This window comes from Oncorhynchus mykiss, chromosome 6, assembly GCF_013265735.2.
Source record: "Oncorhynchus mykiss isolate Arlee chromosome 6, USDA_OmykA_1.1, whole genome shotgun sequence".
NCBI classification, from domain to species: Eukaryota; Metazoa; Chordata; class Actinopteri; order Salmoniformes; family Salmonidae; genus Oncorhynchus; species Oncorhynchus mykiss.
This window is the reverse complement of record NC_048570.1, coordinates 88,973,165-88,994,347: the sequence shown is the minus strand read 5'-3', so window position 1 is coordinate 88,994,347 and position 21,183 is coordinate 88,973,165. Positions and strand designations below refer to the sequence as shown.

General features: G+C 44.0%; 1 protein-coding gene across 2 annotated transcripts in view; it reads left to right on the top strand.

The window, feature by feature from the left end:
* LOC110526789 (dual specificity mitogen-activated protein kinase kinase 5) overlaps positions 1-19,777 on the top strand; it is a 137,025-nt gene extending 117,248 nt beyond the window's left edge. For both annotated transcript variants that reach the window (XM_036981434.1, XM_036981433.1), the window contains exon 22: positions 17,804-19,777. In XM_036981434.1, coding sequence (XP_036837329.1) covers positions 17,804-17,911 — 108 coding nt within the window. In that variant the 3' untranslated portion in view covers positions 17,912-19,777. The remainder of the gene's footprint in view (positions 1-17,803) is intronic.
* Positions 19,778-21,183: the final 1,406 nt, after the last annotated feature.

Here is a 21,183-nt window from a genome sequence, read left to right as displayed (position 1 = left end):
GAGTTACCATGTTACAGACTATAGAAACCTCCTAACAACCTTATGGTGAGTTACCATGTTACAGACTATAGAAACCTAACAACCTTATGGTGAGTTACCATGTTACAGACTATAGAAACCTCCTAACAACCTTATGGTGAGTTACCATGTTACAGACTATAGAAACATAACAACCTTATGGTGAGTTACCATGTTACAGACTATAGAAACCTACCAACCTTATGGTGAGTTACCATGTTACAGACTATAGAAACCTACCAACCGTATGGTGAGTTACCATGTTACAGACTATAGAAACCTCCTAACAACATTATGGTGAGTTACCATGTTACAGACTATAGAATCCTCCTAACAACCTTATGGTGAGTTACCATGTTACAGACTATAGAAACCTCCTAACAACCTTATGGTGAGTTACCATGTTACAGACTATAGAAACCTCCTAACAACATTATGGTGAGTTACCATGTTACAGACTATAGAAACCTCCTAACAACCTTATGGTGAGTTACCATGTTACAGACTATAGAAACCTCCTACCAACCTTATGGTGAGTTACCATGTTACAGACTATAGAAACCTCCTAACAACCTTATGGTGAGTTACCATGTTACAGACTATAGAAACCTCCTAACAACCTTATGGTGAGTTACCATGTTACAGACTATAGAAACCTCCTAACAACCTTATGGTGAGTTACCATGTTACAGACTATAGAAACCTCCTAACAACCTTATGGTGAGTTACCATGTTACAGACTATAGAAACCTCCTACCAACCTTATGGTGAGTTACCATGTTACAGACTATAGAAACCTCCTAACAACCTTATGGTGAGTTACCATGTTACAGACTATAGAAACCTCCTAACAACCTTATGGTGAGTTACTATGTTTCAGACTATAGAAACCTACCAACATTATGGTGAGTTACCATGTTACAGACTATAGAAACCTCCTAACAACCTTATGGTTAGTTACCATGTTACAGACTATAGAAACCTCCTAACAACCTTATGGTGAGTTACCATGTTACAGACTATAGAAACCTAACAACCTTATGGTGAGTTACCATGTTACAGACTATAGAAACCTACCAACCTTATGGTGAGTTACCATGTTACAGACTATAGAAACCTACCAACCGTATGGTGAGTTACCATGTTACAGACTATAGAAACCTCCTAACAACATTATGGTGAGTTACCATGTTACAGACTATAGAATCCTCCTAACAACCTTATGGTGAGTTACCATGTTACAGACTATAGAAACCTCCTAACAACCTTATGGTGAGTTACCATGTTACAGACTATAGAAACCTCCTAACAACATTATGGTGAGTTACCATGTTACAGACTATAGAAACCTCCTAACAACCTTATGGTGAGTTACCATGTTACAGACTATAGAAACCTCCTACCAACCTTATGGTGAGTTACCATGTTACAGACTATAGAAACCTCCTAACAACCTTATGGTGAGTTACCATGTTACAGACTATAGAAACCTCTTAACAACCTTATGGTGAGTTACTATGTTTCAGACTATAGAAACCTACCAACATTATGGTGAGTTACCATGTTACAGACTATAGAAACCTCCTAACAACCTTATGGTGAGTTACCATGTTACAGACTATAGAAACCTCCTAACAACATTATGGTGAGTTACCATGTTACAGACTATAGAATCCTCCTAACAACCTTATGGTGAGTTACCATGTTACAGACTATAGAAACCTCCTACCAACCTTATGGTGAGTTACCATGTTACAGACTATAGAAACCTCCTACCAACCTTATGGTGAGTTACCATGTTACAGACTATAGAAACCTACCAACCTTATGGTGAGTTACCATGTTACAGACTATAGAAACCTAACAACCTTATGGTGAGTTACCATGTTACAGACTATAGAAAACTCCTAACAACCTTATGGTGAGTTACCATGTTACAGACTATAGAAACCTCCTACCAACCTTATGGTGAGTTACCATGTTACAGACTATAGAAACCTCCTAACAACCTTATGGTGAGTTACCATGTTACAGACTATAGAAACCTAACAACCTTATGGTGAGTTACCATGTTACAGACTATAGAATCCTCCTAACAACCTTATGGTGAGTTACCATGTTACAGACTATAGAAACCTCCTAACAACCTTATGGTGAGTTACCATGTTACAGACTATAGAAACCTCCTAACAACCTTATGGTGAGTTACCATGTTACAGACTATAGAAACCTAACAACCTTATGGTGAGTTACCATGTTACAGACTATAGAAACCTCCTAACAACCTTATGGTGAGTTACCATGTTACAGACTATAGAAACATAACAACCTTATGGTGAGTTACCATGTTACAGACTATAGAAACCTACCAACCTTATGGTGAGTTACCATGTTACAGACTATAGAAACCTACCAACCGTATGGTGAGTTACCATGTTACAGACTATAGAAACCTCCTAACAACATTATGGTGAGTTACCATGTTACAGACTATAGAATCCTCCTAACAACCTTATGGTGAGTTACCATGTTACAGACTATAGAAACCTCCTAACAACCTTATGGTGAGTTACCATGTTACAGACTATAGAAACCTCCTAACAACATTATGGTGAGTTACCATGTTACAGACTATAGAAACCTCCTAACAACCTTATGGTGAGTTACCATGTTACAGACTATAGAAACCTCCTACCAACCTTATGGTGAGTTACCATGTTACAGACTATAGAAACCTCCTAACAACCTTATGGTGAGTTACCATGTTACAGACTATAGAAACCTCCTAACAACCTTATGGTGAGTTACCATGTTACAGACTATAGAAACCTCCTAACAACCTTATGGTGAGTTACCATGTTACAGACTATAGAAACCTCCTAACAACCTTATGGTGAGTTACCATGTTACAGACTATAGAAACCTCCTACCAACCTTATGGTGAGTTACCATGTTACAGACTATAGAAACCTCCTAACAACCTTATGGTGAGTTACCATGTTACAGACTATAGAAACCTCCTAACAACCTTATGGTGAGTTACTATGTTTCAGACTATAGAAACCTACCAACATTATGGTGAGTTACCATGTTACAGACTATAGAAACCTCCTAACAACCTTATGGTGAGTTACCATGTTACAGACTATAGAAACCTCCTAACAACCTTATGGTGAGTTACCATGTTACAGACTATAGAAACCTAACAACCTTATGGTGAGTTACCATGTTACAGACTATAGAAACCTACCAACCTTATGGTGAGTTACCATGTTACAGACTATAGAAACCTACCAACCGTATGGTGAGTTACCATGTTACAGACTATAGAAACCTCCTAACAACATTATGGTGAGTTACCATGTTACAGACTATAGAATCCTCCTAACAACCTTATGGTGAGTTACCATGTTACAGACTATAGAAACCTCCTAACAACCTTATGGTGAGTTACCATGTTACAGACTATAGAAACCTCCTAACAACATTATGGTGAGTTACCATGTTACAGACTATAGAAACCTCCTAACAACCTTATGGTGAGTTACCATGTTACAGACTATAGAAACCTCCTACCAACCTTATGGTGAGTTACCATGTTACAGACTATAGAAACCTCCTAACAACCTTATGGTGAGTTACCATGTTACAGACTATAGAAACCTCCTAACAACCTTATGGTGAGTTACCATGTTACAGACTATAGAAACCTCTTAACAACCTTATGGTGAGTTACCATGTTACGGACTATAGAAACCTCCTAACAACCTTATGGTGAGTTACCATGTTACAGACTATAGAAACCTCCTACCAACCTTATGGTGAGTTACCATGTTACAGACTATAGAAACCTCCTAACAACCTTATGGTGAGTTACCATGTTACAGACTATAGAAACCTCCTAACAACCTTATGGTGAGTTACTATGTTTCAGACTATAGAAACCTACCAACATTATGGTGAGTTACCATGTTACAGACTATAGAAACCTCCTAACAACCTTATGGTGAGTTACCATGTTACAGACTATAGAAACCTCCTAACAACATTATGGTGAGTTACCATGTTACAGACTATAGAATCCTCCTAACAACCTTATGGTGAGTTACCATGTTACAGACTATAGAAACCTCCTAACAACCTTATGGTGAGTTACCATGTTACAGACTATAGAAACCTCCTAACAACATTATGGTGAGTTACCATGTTACAGACTATAGAAACCTCCTAACAACCTTATGGTGAGTTACCATGTTACAGACTATAGAAACCTCCTACCAACCTTATGGTGAGTTACCATGTTACAGACTATAGAAACCTCCTAACAACCTTATGGTGAGTTACCATGTTACAGACTATAGAAACCTCCTAACAACCTTATGGTGAGTTACCATGTTACAGACTATAGAAGCCTACCAACCTTATGGTGAGTTACCATGTTACAGACTATAGAAACCTACCAACATTATGGTGAGTTACCATGTTACAGACTATAGAAACCTCCTAACAACCTTATGGTGAGTTACCATGTTACAGACTATAGAAACCTCCTAACAACATTATGGTGAGTTACCATGTTACAGACTATAGAAACCTCCTAACAACCTTATGGTGAGTTACCATGTTACAGACTATAGAAACCTCCTAACAACCTTATGGTGAGGGACTATGTTTCAGACTATAGAAACCTACCAACCTTATGGTGAGTTACCATGTTACAGACTATAGAAACCTCCTAACAACCTTATGGTGAGTTACCATGTTACAGACTATAGACACCTCCTACCAACCTTATGGTGAGTTACCATGTTACAGACTATAGAAACCTAACAACCTTATGGTGAGTTACCATGTTACAGACTATAGAAACCTCCTAACAACCTTATGGTGAGTTACCATGTTACAGACTATAGAAACCTCCTACCAACCTTATGGTGAGTTACCATGTTACAGACTATAGAAACCTCCTAACAACCTTATGGTGAGTTACCATGTTACAGACTATAGAAACCTCCTAACAACCTTATGGTGAGTTACCATGTTACAGACTATAGAAACCTCCTAACAACCTTATGGTGAGTTACCATGTTACAGACTATAGAAACCTCCTACCAACCTTATGGTGAGTTACCATGTTACAGACTATAGAAACCTCCTAACAACCTTATGGTGAGTTACCATGTTACAGACTATAGAAACCTCCTACCAACCTTATGGTGAGTTACCATGTTACAGACTATAGAAACCTCCTAACAACCTTATGGTGAGTTACCATGTTATAGACTATAGAAACCTCCTAACAACCTTATGGTGAGTTACCATGTTATAGACTATAGAAACCTACCAACCTTATGGTGAGTTACCATGTTACAGACTATAGAAACCTCCTAACAACCTTATGGTGAGTTACCATGTTACAGACTATAGAAACCTACCAACCTTATGGTGAGTTACCATGTTACAGACTATAGAAACCTCCTAACAACCTTATGGTGAGTTACCATGTTACAGACTATAGAAACCTCCTAACAACCTTATGGTGAGTTACCATGTTACAGACTATAGAAACCTCCTAACAACCTCATGGTGAGTTACCATGTTACAGACTATAGAAACCTCCTAACAACCTTATGGTGAGTTACCATGTTACAGACTATAGAAACCTCCTAACAACCTTATGGTGAGTTACCATGTTACAGACTATAGAAACCTCCTAACAACCTTATGGTGAGTTACCATGTTACAGACTATAGAAACCTCCTAACAACCTTATGGTGAGTTACCATGTTACAGACTATAGAAACCTCCTAACAACCTTATGGTGAGTTACCATGTTACAGACTATAGAAACCTAACAACCTTATGGTGAGTTACCATGTTACAGACTATAGAAGCCTACCAACCTTATGGTGAGTTACCATGTTACAGACTATAGAAACCTAACAACCTTATGGTGAGTTACCATGTTACAGACTATAGAAAACTCCTACCAACCTTATGGTGAGTTACCATGTTACAGACTATAGAAACCTAACAACCTTATGGTGAGTTACCATGTTACAGACTATAGAAACCTAACAACCTTATGGAAGTGAACCAAAACATGACTATAGGAAGATATCACACAGACATATCTGTCTGGACGTGAGTTCCATGTCCCCTCTACCCCAGTGAGTCTGACTGAGTCTGTCTCACTCCGAGTGTTTGCTTGATGGGTTTCTCTGATCTGGTGTTAGTGCACAAGGCCACAGCAATTTACACCAGCTACCTTTTAAGAGCTGTGACAGGGAAGGGAGAGACTGTGGTTCTGTTTGTATAGATACACACACACAAACAGTCTATCTGAATCTGTGTGTGTGTGTGTGTGTGTGCGTGCGTGCGTGCGTTTTGGGGATGAGTGTAAAGGCGGAAGTGCTAACTGAGTGTGTGTTCTCACACAAGGAAGAGGAGTTGAGGGGAGAGAAAGAGAACTGAACACTCAGACCCATTTCTCTCTGTATCTCTCTCTCTGTATCTCTCTCTCTCTGTATCTCTCTCTCTGTATCTCTCTCTCTGTATCTCTCTCTCTGTATCTCTCTCTCTCTGTATCTCTCTCTCTCTGTATCTCTCTCTCTCTCTGTATCTCTCTCTCTCTCTGTATCTCTGTATCTCTCTGTATCTCTCTCTCTCTCTGTCTCTCTCTCTGTCTCTCTCTCTGTCTCTCTCTCTGTCTCTCTCTCTGTTTCTCTCTCTGTTTCTCTCTCTGTTTCTCTCTCTGTATCTCTGTCTGTATCTCTGTCTGTATCTCTCTGTCTGTATCTCTCTATCTGTATCTCTCTCTCTCTGTCTCTCTCTCTCTGTATCTCTCTCTCTCTGTATCTCTCTCTGTATCTCTCTCTCTCTGTATCTCTCTCTCTGTATCTCTCTCTCTGTATCTCTCCCTCTGTATCTCTCTCTCTGTATCTCTCTCTTTGTATCTCTCTCTCTGTATCTCTCTCTCTGTCTCTCTCTCTGTCTCTCTCTCTGTATCTCTCTCTGTATCTCTGTATCTCTCTCTCTCTGTATCTCTCTCTCTCTGTATCTCTCTCTCTCTGTGTCTCTCTCTCTGTATCTCTCTCTCTGTATCTCTCTCTCTGTATCTCTCTCTATGTATCTCTCTCTCTGTATCTCTCTCTCTGTATCTCTCTCGCTGTATCTCTCTCTCTGTATCTCTCTCTCTGTATCTCTCTCTGTATCTCTCTCTCTGTATCTCTGTCAATTCAATTCAAGGGGCTTTATTGGCATGGGAAACATGTGTTAACATTGCCAAAGCAAGTGAGGTAGATAATATACAAAAATGAAATAAACAATAAAAACAGTAAACATTACACATACAGAAGTTTCAAAACAATAAAGACATTACAAATGTCATATTACGTATATATACAGTGTTGCAAGGATGTACAAATGTTTAAGGGTACACAAGGGAAAATAAATAAGCATAAATATGGGTTGTATTTACAATGGTGTTTGTTCTTCACTGGTTGCACTTTTCTCGTGGCAACAGGTCACAAATCTTGCTGCTGTGATGGCACACTGTGGAATTTCACCCAGTAGATATGGGAGTTCATCAAAATTTGATTTGTTTTTGAATTCTTTGTGGATCTGTGTAATCTGAGGGAAATATGTGTCTCTAATATGGTCATACATTGGACAGGAGGTTAGGAAGTGCAGCTCAGTTTCCACCTCATTTTGTGGGCAGTGAGCACATAGCCTGTCTTCTCTTGAGAGCCATGTCTGCCTATGGCGGCCTTACTCAATGGCAAGGCTATGCTCACTGAGTCTGTACATAGTCAAAGCTTTCCTTAAGTTTGGGTCAGTCACAGTGGTCAGGTATTCTGCCACTGTGTACTCTCTGTTTAGGGCCAAATAGCATTCTAGTTTGCTCTGTTTTTTTGATAATTCTTTCCAATGTGTTAAGTAATTATCTTTTTGTTTTCTCATGATTTGATTGGGTCTAATTGTGCTGCTGTCCTGGGGCTCTGGGCTCTGTGTTTGTGAACAGAGCCCCAGGACCAGCTTTCTTAGGGGACTCTTCTCCAGGTTCATCTCTCTGTAGGTGATGGCTTTATTATGGAAGGTTTGGGAATCGCTTCCTTTTAGGTGGTTGTAGAATTTAATGGCTCTTTTCTGGATTTTGATAATTAGTGGGTATCGGCCTAATTCTGCTCTGCATGCATTATTTGGTGTTCTACGTTGTACACGGAGGATATTTTTGCAGAATTCTGCGTGCAGAGTCTCAATTTGGTGTTTGTCCCATTTGGTGAAGTCTTGGTTGGTGAGTGGACCCCAGACCTCACAACCATAAAGGGCAATGGGCTCTATGACTGATTCAAGTATTTTTAGCCAGATCCTAATTGGTATGTTGAATTATATGTTCATTTTGATGGCATAGAAGGCCCTTCTTGCCTTGTCTCTCAGATCGTTCACAGCTTTGTGGAAGTTACCTGTGGCGCTGATGTTTAGGCCAAGGTATGTCTAGTTTTTTGTGTGCTCAAGGGCAACGGTGTCTAGATGGAATTTGTATTTGTGGTCCTGGCGACTGGACCTTTTTTGGAACACCATTATTTTGGTCTTACTGAGATTTACTGTCAGGGCCCAGGTCTGGCAGAATCTGTGCAGAAGATCTAGGTGCCGCTGTAGGCCCTCCTTGGTTGGTGACAGAAGCACCAGATCATCAGCAAACAGTAGACATTTGACTTCAGATTCTAGTAGGGTGAGGCCGGGTGCTGCAGACTTTTCTAGTGCCCGCGCCAATTCGTTGATATATGTTGAAGAGGGTGGGGCTTAAGCTGCTTCCCTGTCTCACCCCACGTCCCTGTGGGAAGAAATTAGTTTTTTTTTGCCAATTTTAACCGCACACTTTTCGTTTGTGTACATGGATTTTATAATATTGTATGTTTTACCCCCAACACCACTTTCCATCAGTTTGTATAGCAGACCCTCATGCCAGATTGAGTCAAAGGCTTTTTTGAAATCAACAAAGCATGAGAAGACTTTGCCTTTGTTTTGGTTTGTTTGGTTGTCAATTAGGGTGTGCAGGGTGAATACATGGTCTGTTGTATGGTAATTTGGTAAAAAGACAATTTGACATTTGCTCAGTGCATTGTTTTCATTGAGGAAATGTACGAGTCTGCTGTTAATGATAATGCAGAGGATTTTCCCAAGGTTACTGTTGACGCATATCCCACGGTAGTTATTGGGGTCAAATTTGTCTCCACTTTTGTGGATTGGAGTGATCAGTCGTTGGTTCTCTGTCTGTCTCTGTCTGTCTCTCTGTGTCTCTGTCTGTCTGTCTCTCTCTCGCTCTCTTTCTCTCTCGGTCTCTGTCTCTCTCGGTCTCTGTCTCTCTCGGTCTCTGTCTCTTTCGGTCTCTGTCTCTCTCAGTCTCGGTCTCTCTCGGTCTCTGTCTCTCTCGGTCTCTGTCTCTCTCGGTCTCTCTTGGTCTCGGTCTCTGTCTGTCTCTGTATCTCTCTGTATCTCTCTCTCTATCTCCTCTCTTTGTCTCTCTCCCCCTCCCTTTCTCTCCCCCTCTCTCTTTCTGTCTCTCTCCCCCTCCCTTTCTCTCCCCCTCTCTCTTTCTGTCTCTCTCTCTCCCTTTCTCTCCCCCCTCTCTCTCTCTCCCTCAGAGAATGCATTGATCTCTGCTTAGTTTAGGTCTATCAGTTAGTTAGTTAGTTAGTTAGTTAGTAGGACATCCCATAGTCACAGACAGTCAGACAGACTGTCAGACAATAACCAAACAGACTGTACATATCCCAGGACACCAGCATCACTAACAGCCACTAATGCTCATACCATAAAACCCCACAGCGGGAATGACGTCAATAAAAGCCATATCAATAATCAGAGGGAGCCGCGTCCCATCCTCATCCACCATCCATGCCAAGCTGATGAGCGAGCCCACGGAGGCATAATCGTAAAGAGACACAATTTGCCGTGTCTTCCACCGGCTCTCCTGGAGGAATAAGGCCGTGAAGATAATAACTATTAGTGAACGACGGCACTTTGTACTGGGGATTCCAGCTGTGGCAAGCTGCATTAACATACAGATGGAATGTGTATATAGACTGTTAATATGTACACGGTGGTGGGGGGGGAGGGTGCGTGAGACAATCAGACCCTCGCCACAGAGGCACGCGGCCGTGACCTCATCTCGTGCCTCATCACGGAGAACGGAAATGAAGGGCCTGAGGGGAGAGGGACGCAAAACAGAGAGAGGAGAGAGAGGAAGGGAGGAGAGATAGAGGAAGGGAGGAGAGAGAGAGAAAGGGAGGAGAGAGAGAGGTAGGAAGGGAGGAGAGGGATAGGAGAGAGGTAGGAAGGGAGGAGAGAGGTAGGAAGGGAGGAGAGAGGTAGGAAGGGAGGAGAGAGGTAGGAAGGGAGGGAGGAGAGAGGTAGGAAGGGAGGGAGGAGAGAGGTAGGAAGGGAGGAGAGGGGTAGGAAGGGAGGAGAGGGGTGGGAAGGGAGGAGAGGTGGGAAGGGAGGAGAGAGGTGGGAAGGGAGTGGAGAGAGGAAGGGAGTGGAGAGAGGAAGGGAGGAGAGAGAGAGGAAGGGAGGAGAGAGGAAGGGAGGAGGAGAGAGGAAGGGAGGAGAGAGAGAGGAAGGGAGGAGAGAGAGAGGAAGGGAGGAGAGGGGTGGGAAGGGAGGAGAGAGGTAGGAAGGGAGGAGAGAGGTAGGAAGGGAGGAGAGAGGTGGGAAGGGAGGAGAGAGGTGGGAAGGGAGGAGAGAGGTGGGAAGGGAGGAGAGAGGTGGGAAGGGAGGAGAGAGGTGGGAAGGGAGGAGAGAGGTGGGAAGGGAGGAGAGAGAGGAAGGGAGGAGAGAGGTGGGAAGGGAGGAGAGAGGTGGGAAGGGAGGAGAGAGGTGGGAAGGGAGGAGAGGGGTGGGAAGGGAGGAGAGAGGTAGGAAGGGAGGAGAGAGGTAGGAAGGGAGGAGAGAGGTGGGAAGGGAGGAGAGAGGTGGGAAGGGAGGAGAGAGGTGGGAAGGGAGGAGAGAGGTGGGAAGGGAGGAGAGAGGTGGGAAGGGAGGAGAGAGAGGAAGGGAGGAGAGAGGTGGGAAGGGAGGAGAGAGGTGGGAAGGGAGGAGAGAGGTAGGAAGGGAGGAGAGAAAGGAAGGGAGGAGAGAAAGGAAGGGAGACTTGTTGCCGTTTTCCTGGACAGAGATTAATAAAACAGTCCGGGAATAAAAAGCATTCTGGTAGAGTTTCTCCATTTAAAGTGCTTTTTAGTCTGATCTAGTCTGGGAAACCGGCCTTCATGTTATAACAAGTCGTAATAACGGCTTACACTGACTTTAAGTCCAGGTAACCACAGCTGATATGTTTCATAGCTAAACTGAGCTAACTGGTCAACACAGAACTGGGAGACATAACATTTCTGAAAGAGAAAGAACCTGTTAAATAGACGATTCAACATTGTTCCTCTGTTGTCATCAGGTCAACATCAAGGCAGAGGGTCTGTCAACCAGTAAAGTGTGAGCTGAAATCAGAATGGCGTGTGGTGTGTGTGTGTGTCTGTGTCTCTCTCTCTTTGGAAAAAATGTCTTCTCAACTTGCATCACAACAGCTGTGTCTGTCAGGAAAGTGCCAGTGTGTTCTCCTTCCACTGATGCATCTTTCATTAGGAGGACATTACCTCATGATATCCTATCAAGGTGTTCATAATACGATGACACACTGAGGACTTTCCATTGGCTGGCTCCCAGGAAATGACCAGGGCTCCACCATGCTCTAGTCTAGTGTCGTCTGACCTGGTAGGAATACTTCTGAAATACATATTTCCTTCCTCCCTGCAATGAATGCCTGTCTCTCTCTTTCTCTCTTTGTGTGTCTCTCTCTCTCTGTGTGTGTGTCTCTCTCTCTCTCTGTGTGTGTGTCTCTCTCTTTCTCTCTTTGTGTCTCTCTCTCTCTTTGTGTGTCTCTCTCTTTCTCTCTTTGTGTGTCTCTCTCTCTCTCTCTCTCTGTGTGTCTTTCTCTCTTTCTCTCTTTGTGTGTGTGTCTCTCCCTCTCTCTGTGTGTGTCTCTCTCTTTCTCTGTGTGTCTCTCTCTCTCTCTCTCTCTTTGTGTCTCTCTCTCTCTCTCTGTGTGTGTGTCTCTCTCTCTCTCTGTGTGTGTCTCTCTCCCTCTCTGTGTGTCTCTCTCTCCCTCTGTGTGTGTGTGTCTCTCTCTCTCTCTCTTTGTGTGTCTCTCTCTCTCTCTCTTTGTGTGTCTCGCTCTCCCTCTCTGTGTGTGTGTCTCTCTCTCTCTCTCTCTCTCTCTGTGTGTGTCTCTCTCCCTCTCGTTTTTGTAAAGAGCTGTTGTAACGCTGTAAGGGGCCTCTGTACTCACCCTTTCCATTTTGAGGTGTGTGTGTCTGATCCACTCCCTCCCACCATCCCCTTGTCTCTGATTGTGACTTGATTGACATCTCTTCTCCTCCTCTATTCCCCACCGGAGGGCCCTCATTGTCAACGAGCCTTTTAGCACCTTTGTCCCTAACACAGCCCCCCCCGGCCCCTTAACTCCCTCCCCCCGCCCCCTTCAAACTCCCCTACCCAGAGGTGCCAGATGAGCCCCCTGGTCTGTGACAAAAGGGGCCGTGCATGTGTGTTGTGTGTGTCGAGTCTTAGACAGTCCCCAACTCCCATCAAGGACCCTGACCGCCTCCACTTGCCAAAAACCCTGCAGAAACCCCCATGTAAAAATGACTGTTGAGTGTAGTAATCTGAGTGTGTGTTTGGGGAGGTTGAAAGGTGCGGCACGGGCTGTTAAGGGTGTAAAGAGGTGGAAGGGTTCAGCAGTCCCGTGGTGCCCCAGAAGAGAGAGAGAACTGAGATTTAAAGTCCCATCCTTCACGCAGCATTCACCACTGGGACCTGTGAGAGTGACAGGATTTTAAAAGGACTCCAATCTCCTCCACTTGTTTACACATTAGAAAGATGGAAGGTTTTCTCAGCGTCTCAGACATTTCTGTTGTCGACACTTTAACACCAGGGACCGTTCTTATCACATCTGACCCCTAGGGCCTCGCACTCAACATAGTAAGGCTTCTTACTCAGTGAGACTTCACAAAGTGAAATAGGAGAATTTAGACAATTCTGGATTTAGGGGAGTGGTCTGTGTTTACCAGTTGAACATAGCCATGCAAACATCTTTTATATAATGCTAACTTTTTATTCATAATTCTAATTCGTAAAAGCCTAATGGCAGCTGTTTTTACTCTCTCTGTCATAGAATTTAAACTATTCCAGGCTTGTCAACTCATCATACTGCTGCCCAGAGAATATTCCCTGAGTCTCATTTTCCTCATCATGATAAGAAAGTCAGTGTTGATTAACTACAAGGGTACAAGTTAGTGTAGCCAGCCAGCTCCCTTGCAGCGCAGGCTCTAGGTAGATATGGTATTTAGCCATCTCTACGGATGCCGTTTGGCCTATGTAACGTATCCCTCTTTTAAGCTGATGTACTGGAGTAACGGATCATCTCATATAGAATCCATCTCTCACACACCTACACACACACACACACACACACACACACTTAGTGGAAGTACTGGAGTAAAATGCCACCTCAAGGAGCCCTCGTCATATATACACACACACACACACACCTCCCTTGTCTGCCAGTCAGTTTCCTTGTGGGAGCTGGAGATTAGCATGCAAATCTGCAAAGACCTAGTTACTCTTCTGACCTTTTCAACCTTTCTCTCTGTCTCTTCCTCCCCACCCCTCTCTCACACACACACACACACACACACGGCTTCTCACACACACACACGTCTTCTCACACACACACACACACACGTCTTCTCACACACACACACACACACGGCTTCTCACACACACACTCCTCCACTGCGTCGCGTTCCTCCAACAACGCGTAATGAGGTGATGACCAGCCACTTGTTATAATTGCTTCCGACTCCGGTTAATTTTCCGAGCTTATTAATCATGTGTAGAAGTTATTTAAAATTGCATAAATTAATCTTCGATTAAAAAGCCTATCAAAGAACTCCAAACAATTAAAGAGTACGGTAGAATTTCCCCGGGGATTTGTGGCCGTTTTATTTGAACGTTCACCATTCAGGTGATTATCCCACTTTGATGCGCTGAGACTGTGATTAATGTAGTGGTACTTTTTAAATGAGTTTTTTCTCACTCTATCCTCCACGCGGCTCGTTGGAAAGGTAAAGCTGTAAGCACCTGAAATGACCTAACTAAAGAGTATTTATTCCATTTGACTCTTAATAACGTCCTCCTGGTTTTCGGCTTAATTCTGGTGGCAGGTGTTTTAATTAATGGCGGGTCGTGTGTGTGTGTGTGTGTGTGTGTGTGTGTGTGCGTGTGTAACATTTATAAAAGCTTTATTGTCCACGCATTGTGGAGATTTGGCTGGCCTTGAAAAAACATGGCGTGCGTGTGTTAATTTTAGCCCGAATTATGACACCATCTCAACTGGGATTCCAATAATAACTTTGTCCGAGTTAGTGGGTTTTCTCCATGTCTGTCTTTAAACTGGGTGTGTGTGCGTACGTCTGTGTGTATCTGTCTATGGGGTATTAAAAAGGCAGAAGCCAAGCCCCTCCCCTTCATTCAGGTCAGATTCCATCAGACGTGGCCAGTCTGTTCGGGTCGAGAGCAGAGAGCAGGAGCTGGATATTAAAGACATTACTCTGGACCCCATCTCTCCCTCCCTTTACTCCCTCCATCTCCCCCCTCTCTCTCTCTCTGTACAGGCACAGCAATGATTGATGAGATGGGTACCCAGAACATTGGGGCATCCAAGAGCATCCACTCCAGCTCTCTCTCTCTCTCACACACACTGATATGAGAGTAATTAACCTCAGTCTATCTTAGCCCCAGCTGCCCATTAGAAGGACACCAGGATTGATGGGGCTCTCCTAGTCCCTCAGACTCACTGGACACAGGACTGGACCGGCCCCGTCTGGACTGGACCGGCCCCGTCTGGACTGGACCGGCCCCGTCTGGACTGGACCGGCCCCGTCTGGACTGGACCGGCCCCGTCTGGACTGGACCGGCCCCGTCTGGACTGGACCGGCCCCGTCTGGACTGGACCGGCCCCGTCTGGACTGGACTGCCAGTTATGTCCTTACGGGTCTTAAGGTTCTAACTTGGGATAAGGTTGCAGAACATTGCCTTTTAAACGTAAAATATCTGACAGAATCCAAACATATTAAAATATAGTATTTATACAAACTACACTGACATTACTGTATATTACACCTCAACACCATCAAGTCCTTGTTCCAATGTTACCTTCTGTAATCTATCCTCCATTCATTTTTTTATTTGGCTAAATTCATTGTCCCCCACACAAGGTCCCTTATATCCCCTGTTCTCGGCCAGATTGGACTCTTATTAACACTGTGCTGTGTTTGTTAGTGCCTGTTAGTGAAGGTCCTGTGTCAGGGAAACCAGGGGTGACAAGTCCATTTAAAGAGCGATGGCTTTGGTCGTTTATCTAATTGTCCCTCTACTCGACACACCAAATAAATGTAGCGGTCAGTCACCGTTGGCCCGTCTCCGTGACAACCCCCACCACTTTCACCCTTGACCCCTGTATGAACCGGCGGAGGTCATCACTGACACAAGGCTCTCCAGATGAGGTTGTATCAGTGCATGGTGCTCTTGTCACTGATGTGTCACACGTCATGTGACCTCTGTCACCATCTCCACAGTGCTAGTTGGACTCTATATGGTTAGGATTATATGCATTTGGTGTTTGTATGGTTTGAGCATTGGTTATGGGAAGCCTTATGCTGGAGTCTTGGTGTAGCAGTTATTGTCCTGACTGAATGTGTCTCTCTGGTGACACCATAGTGCCACCCTGAACCTCAACACGTTGGCCCCTCAGGGGTGCGTGCTTAGTCCCCTCCTGTACTCCCTGGTCACCCATGAATGTATGGCCTCTCACGACTCCCAACATCATTGTTAAGTTTGCAAATGGAACGACGGTGGTAGGCCTGATCGACGACAACGATGAGACAGCCTATAGGGAGGAGGTCAGACCCCTGGCAGTGTGGTGCCAGGACAACAACCTCTCCCTCAACGTCAGCAAGACAAAGGAGCTGATTGTGGACTACAGGAAATGGAGGGCCGAGCACGCCCCCATCCACATCGACGGGGCTGCAGGGGTGCGGGTCGAGAGCTGCAAGTTCCTCGGTGTCCACATCGCTAAGGATCATGGTCCACACACACCAACAGTCATGAAGAGGGCACAACAATTCCTCTTCCCACTCAGGAGGCTGAAATGTTTGGCATGGGCCCTCAGATCCTCAAAAGTTCTACAGCTGCACCATTGAGAGCATCCTGACTGGCTGCATCACCGCTTGGTATGGCATCTGGGGCGGCAGGGTAGCCTAGTGGTTAGAGCGTTGGACTAGTAACCGGAAGGTTGCAAGTTCAAACCCCCGAGCTGACAAGGTACAAATCTGTCGCTCTGCCCCTGAACAGGCACTGTTCCTAGGCCGTCATTGAAAATAAGAATTTGTTCTTAACTGACTTGCCTAGTTAAATAAAGGTAAAACATTTTTTTTTTACAAATCTGCTTGGCATCTGACCGCAAGGCACTACAGAGGGTTGTGTGTACGGCCCAGTACATCACTGCGATCGAGCTCCCTGCCATCCAGGACCTGTATACCTGGTGGTGTCAGAGGAAGGCCATAAAAATGGTCAAAGACTCCAGCCACTCCTTGTTATTAAGTATGTATACTGACCAAAAATATAAATGCAACAATTTCAAAATTCATAGAAGGAAATCAGTCAATTCAAATAAATTCATTAGTCCCTCATCTATGGATTTCACATGACTGGGAATACAGATATGCATCTGTTCATCACAGATAACTTAAAAAGTTAGGGGCGTGGATCAGAAAACCAGTCGGTATCTGGTGTGAACACCATTTGCCTCATGCAGCGTGACACAACTCCTTCACATAGAGGTGATCAGGCTGTTGGTTGTGGCCTGTGGAATGTTGTCCCACTCCTCTTCAATGGCTGTGCGAAGTTGCTGGATATTGGTGGGAACAGGAACACACTGTTATACACATCAATCCATCCCGAACATGCTCAATGGGTGTCACATCTGGTGAGTATGCAGGCCATGGAAGAACTGGGTCATTTTCAGCTTCCAGGTATTGTGTACAGTTCCTTGCGAATGGAGTCATGCATTATCATGCTGAAACATGAGGTGATGGCGGCAGATGAATGGCACGACAATGGGCTTCAGGATCTCGTCACGGTATCTCTGTGCATTCAAATTGTTATCAATAAAATGCAATTGTGTTCGTTGTCTGTAGCTTATGCCTACCCCATACCATAACCCCACCATGGGGCACTGTTCACAACGTTGACATCAGCAATCCTCTCGTCGACACGACGCCATAAACGTGGTCTGCGATTGAGGCCGGTAGGACGTACTGCCAAATTTTCAAAAACGATTTTGGAGGCGGCTTATGGTAGAGAAATTAACATTCAATTCTCTGGGAACAGCTCTGGTGGACGCTCCTGCTCGTAAATTCTAACTGTCCTTGAAAATATTTTAATAAAAAATCCTAAAGGAGATCGGAACTGATCTCCTTTCTAAGAGGAAAATAAATAGATTATTTTTAGTTCAGTGTGTTTTTATTGACCAATGTGGTAATTTTTCCAGATGTTCTGAGAGATTGGCTGTTCCATTGGTCGTGGCCTATGTACAGTATACTCTAATCACTGGATCCATACCTGAGACACTATTAATCTCTCTCCATCTCTCTACCTTCTATGTCTGCAGGACCATGCCTTCATCCTGCTCTACGATGATGGCAATGCGGAGGTGGTGTCCATGTGGGTGTGTCGCTGCCTAGAGGAGAGGAGAGCCCAGGCTCAGGGACAGATGTGACCCCGTAAACACAGGAGATCAAGTTATAGCGGTCAAGGGTATCATGTAGGGCCAGGATGATACCAGTATCTCTATACTCGTTAATATCGTGGCAAAGAAACAAAACACCAAGCGCTTTTAACTTCGTAAGGAAAACAGTCCTGATGTTGGAAACAAAACATTATGATGTCATCCAGAGTCACATGTATTTATTTTTTATCTATAGCTCACAATATTTTACATACAACAGGTGTTTAAAGGACTGAAAGAGTTTGGTCTGCTTTGTGTTTTCATTTTTGCCATAGAAACAATATTGCGATACTGGTATGGTCCCGGCCCTAATATCATGCCCCAATCTCTCTGGACTTTCACCATTCGTGAACCCCAGGAGTGGACAGTAAACATCAAAGACACGGTTTCTAAAACGTATTGAAGACGTCCATGGTGTAAAGAGGGCGTCTGTACGTCCAACTTCAGTAAGCCAAGAGGATACTGGATCTTTACAACTGAACGTTCGTTACAAGTGGAACTTTGTTATCTGGGCACTTGGCATGTTGACTGATGTCTTGATGGTGTCTCCTGGCGACTCTTACACTCCAAACCTGGCTGTGTGTTGACGCTGCTTTATCAATGAATTTACAAGTGAGTGGGACTTATTCCGTGACTGTTTGCCTACTTAGTTATGTCTAACTCAGAGAGGCTTTAGACAGAATGTCAGAGTAAGTGATCAACGATGAGATGGGGCTTGAAAACCCAAATGGCTTTACAATAACAAATAAGTGCTATTTTCCAGGATGACGCTCGGATAACCTGTTACACTTTATTGTTGGCAGCTTTCTAGTGAATGTGGAGGTGTGGCGGTGTGTACGGCAGTAACCCATGTGTGTGTACGGCAGTAACCCATGTGTGTGTGCGGCAGTAACCCATGTGTGTGTGCGGCAGTAACCCATGTGTGTGTGCGGCAGTAACCCATGTGTATGCACGGCAGTAACCCATGTGTGTGTCGGTATGTACGGCAGTAACCCATGTGTGTGTGCGGCAGTAACCCATGTGTGTGTCGGTATGTACGGCAGTAACCCATGTGTGTGCCGGTATGTACGGCAGTAACCCATGTGTGTGCCGGTATGTACGGCAGTAACCCATGTGTGTGTACGGCAGTAACCCATGTGTGTGCCTAATGTTTTTACAATGACGCTTCTGTGACATTACTTTACCTCATCGAGATACACTATATATATACGAAAGTATGTGGACACCACTTCAAATTAGTGGAATTGGCTATTTCAGCCACACTCGTTGCAGACGGGTGTAGAAAGTTGAGCACACAGCCATGCAATCTCCATAGACAAACATTGGCAATAAAATGGCCTTACAGAGGAGCTTAGTGAATTTCAACGTGGCACTGTCATAGGATGCCACCTTTCCAACAAGTCAGTTTGTAAAATGTCTGCCCTGCTAGAGCTGCCCTGGTCAACTGTAAGTGCTGTTATTGTGAAGTGGAAACGTCTAGGAGCAACAACGGCTCAGCGGCAAAGTGGTAGGCAATACAAGTTCACAAAATGGGACCGGCAAGTGTTGAAGCGCGTAGTGTAAAGATCATCTGTCCTCAGTTGCAACACTCCCTACCGAGTTCTAAACTGCCTTTGGAAGCAACGTCAGCACAATAACTGTTTTGTCGCGAGCTTCATGAAATTGGTTTCCATGGCCAAGCAGCCATACACAAGCGTCGGCTGGTGTAGTGTAAAGCTCGCCGCCATTGGACTCTGGAGCAGTGGAAACACGTTCTCTGGAGTGATGAATCACACTTCACCATCTGGAAGTCCGACAGACAAATCTGGGTTTGGCGGATGCCAGGAGAACGCTACCTGCCCCAATGCATAGTGTCAACTGTAAAGTTTGGTGGAGGAATAATGGTATGGGGCTGTTTTTCATGGTTCAGGCTATGCCCCTTAGTTCCAGTGAAGGGAAATCTTAACGCTACAGCATACAATGACATTCTAGACGATTCTGTGCTTCCAACTTTGTGGCAACAGTTTGGGGAAGGCCCTTTCCTTTTTCAACTTGACTGGCCTGCACAAAGCCCTGACCTCAACCTCATCGAACACCTTTGGGATAAATTGGAACACCGACTGCGAGCCAGGCCTAAATCGCCCAATGTCATTGCCTGACCTCACTAATGCTCTTGTGGCTGAATGGAAGCAAGTCCCCACAGCAATGTTCCAACATCGAGTGGAAAGCCTTCTCAGAAGAGTGTAGGCTGTTATAGCAGCAAAAAGGGGACGAACTCCATATTAATGGCCTTGATTTTGGAATGAGATGTTCGACAAGCAGGTGTCCACATCCTTTTGGTCGTGTCGTGTATAATGGCCTCAGTAGTAGTAGTAGTGATACAGGGCGGCCATTTTGCTCACATATGCGTCTAAATATTTTGCTGTGTGAAAATCATCTAGATAATTGTTGCAATGATTGCTTCACTGTACCGCAGCCCCTAAGTGCCGTGGAGAATACACTGAGCGCTGATTCATGACAGTCATGCTTGCACCGTTACATCAAATATTTTTTATTGTGCTCTTAAATTTCTTTGTGTGCTGCTAAATTTGTCAATTTAGATGCACACGTGCTTCTTGTAAAAAGAAAAAGGTCAGCGTAGAGCCCTGTAGTAGTAGTAGTAGTAGTAGTAGTAGTAGTAGTAGTAGCAGTAGTAGTAGTAGTAGTAGTAGTAGCAGCAGCAGCAGCAGCAGCAGTAGTAGGAGTAGGAGAATAAGTAGTAGGAGAAGAAGTAGAAGAAGAAGAAGTAGAAGAAGAAGTAGAAGAAGAAGAAGTAGTAGTAGTAGTAGAAGTAGAAGAAGAAGAAGAATTGCTTGGGGATCCTAACCTATACCGGGCCACATTGTGGGGACTCTTCAACCACTCAGTGCCATGGAGTTCTATTCTTCTATTCTTCCAAACCTGTTAATGATGCAACACAAACAAACGTCACAACAACCAACAACTTTGAGAAAAGTCTTAAAGTACTTTCCATTTGTAATTTATGTTAATTTGGAGACGAGCACCAGATTTATGGTTGAGGATTCCATTAACTCACCACCTGTATAACCATATTTATATCATTATTCAAATATACTCCTTCACGTTGACTTCATTTGATTGTCCTTGACGTGGAACTGACAGCATTTTAACTACTTTGCAGATATGAAACAGACAATCAAATCAGTAAAAAAATATATTATTCCCAGTTTATGCTACAAAACCAACTTGTCAGAGGTTTTAAAAATAGGTTATATTTGACAAGA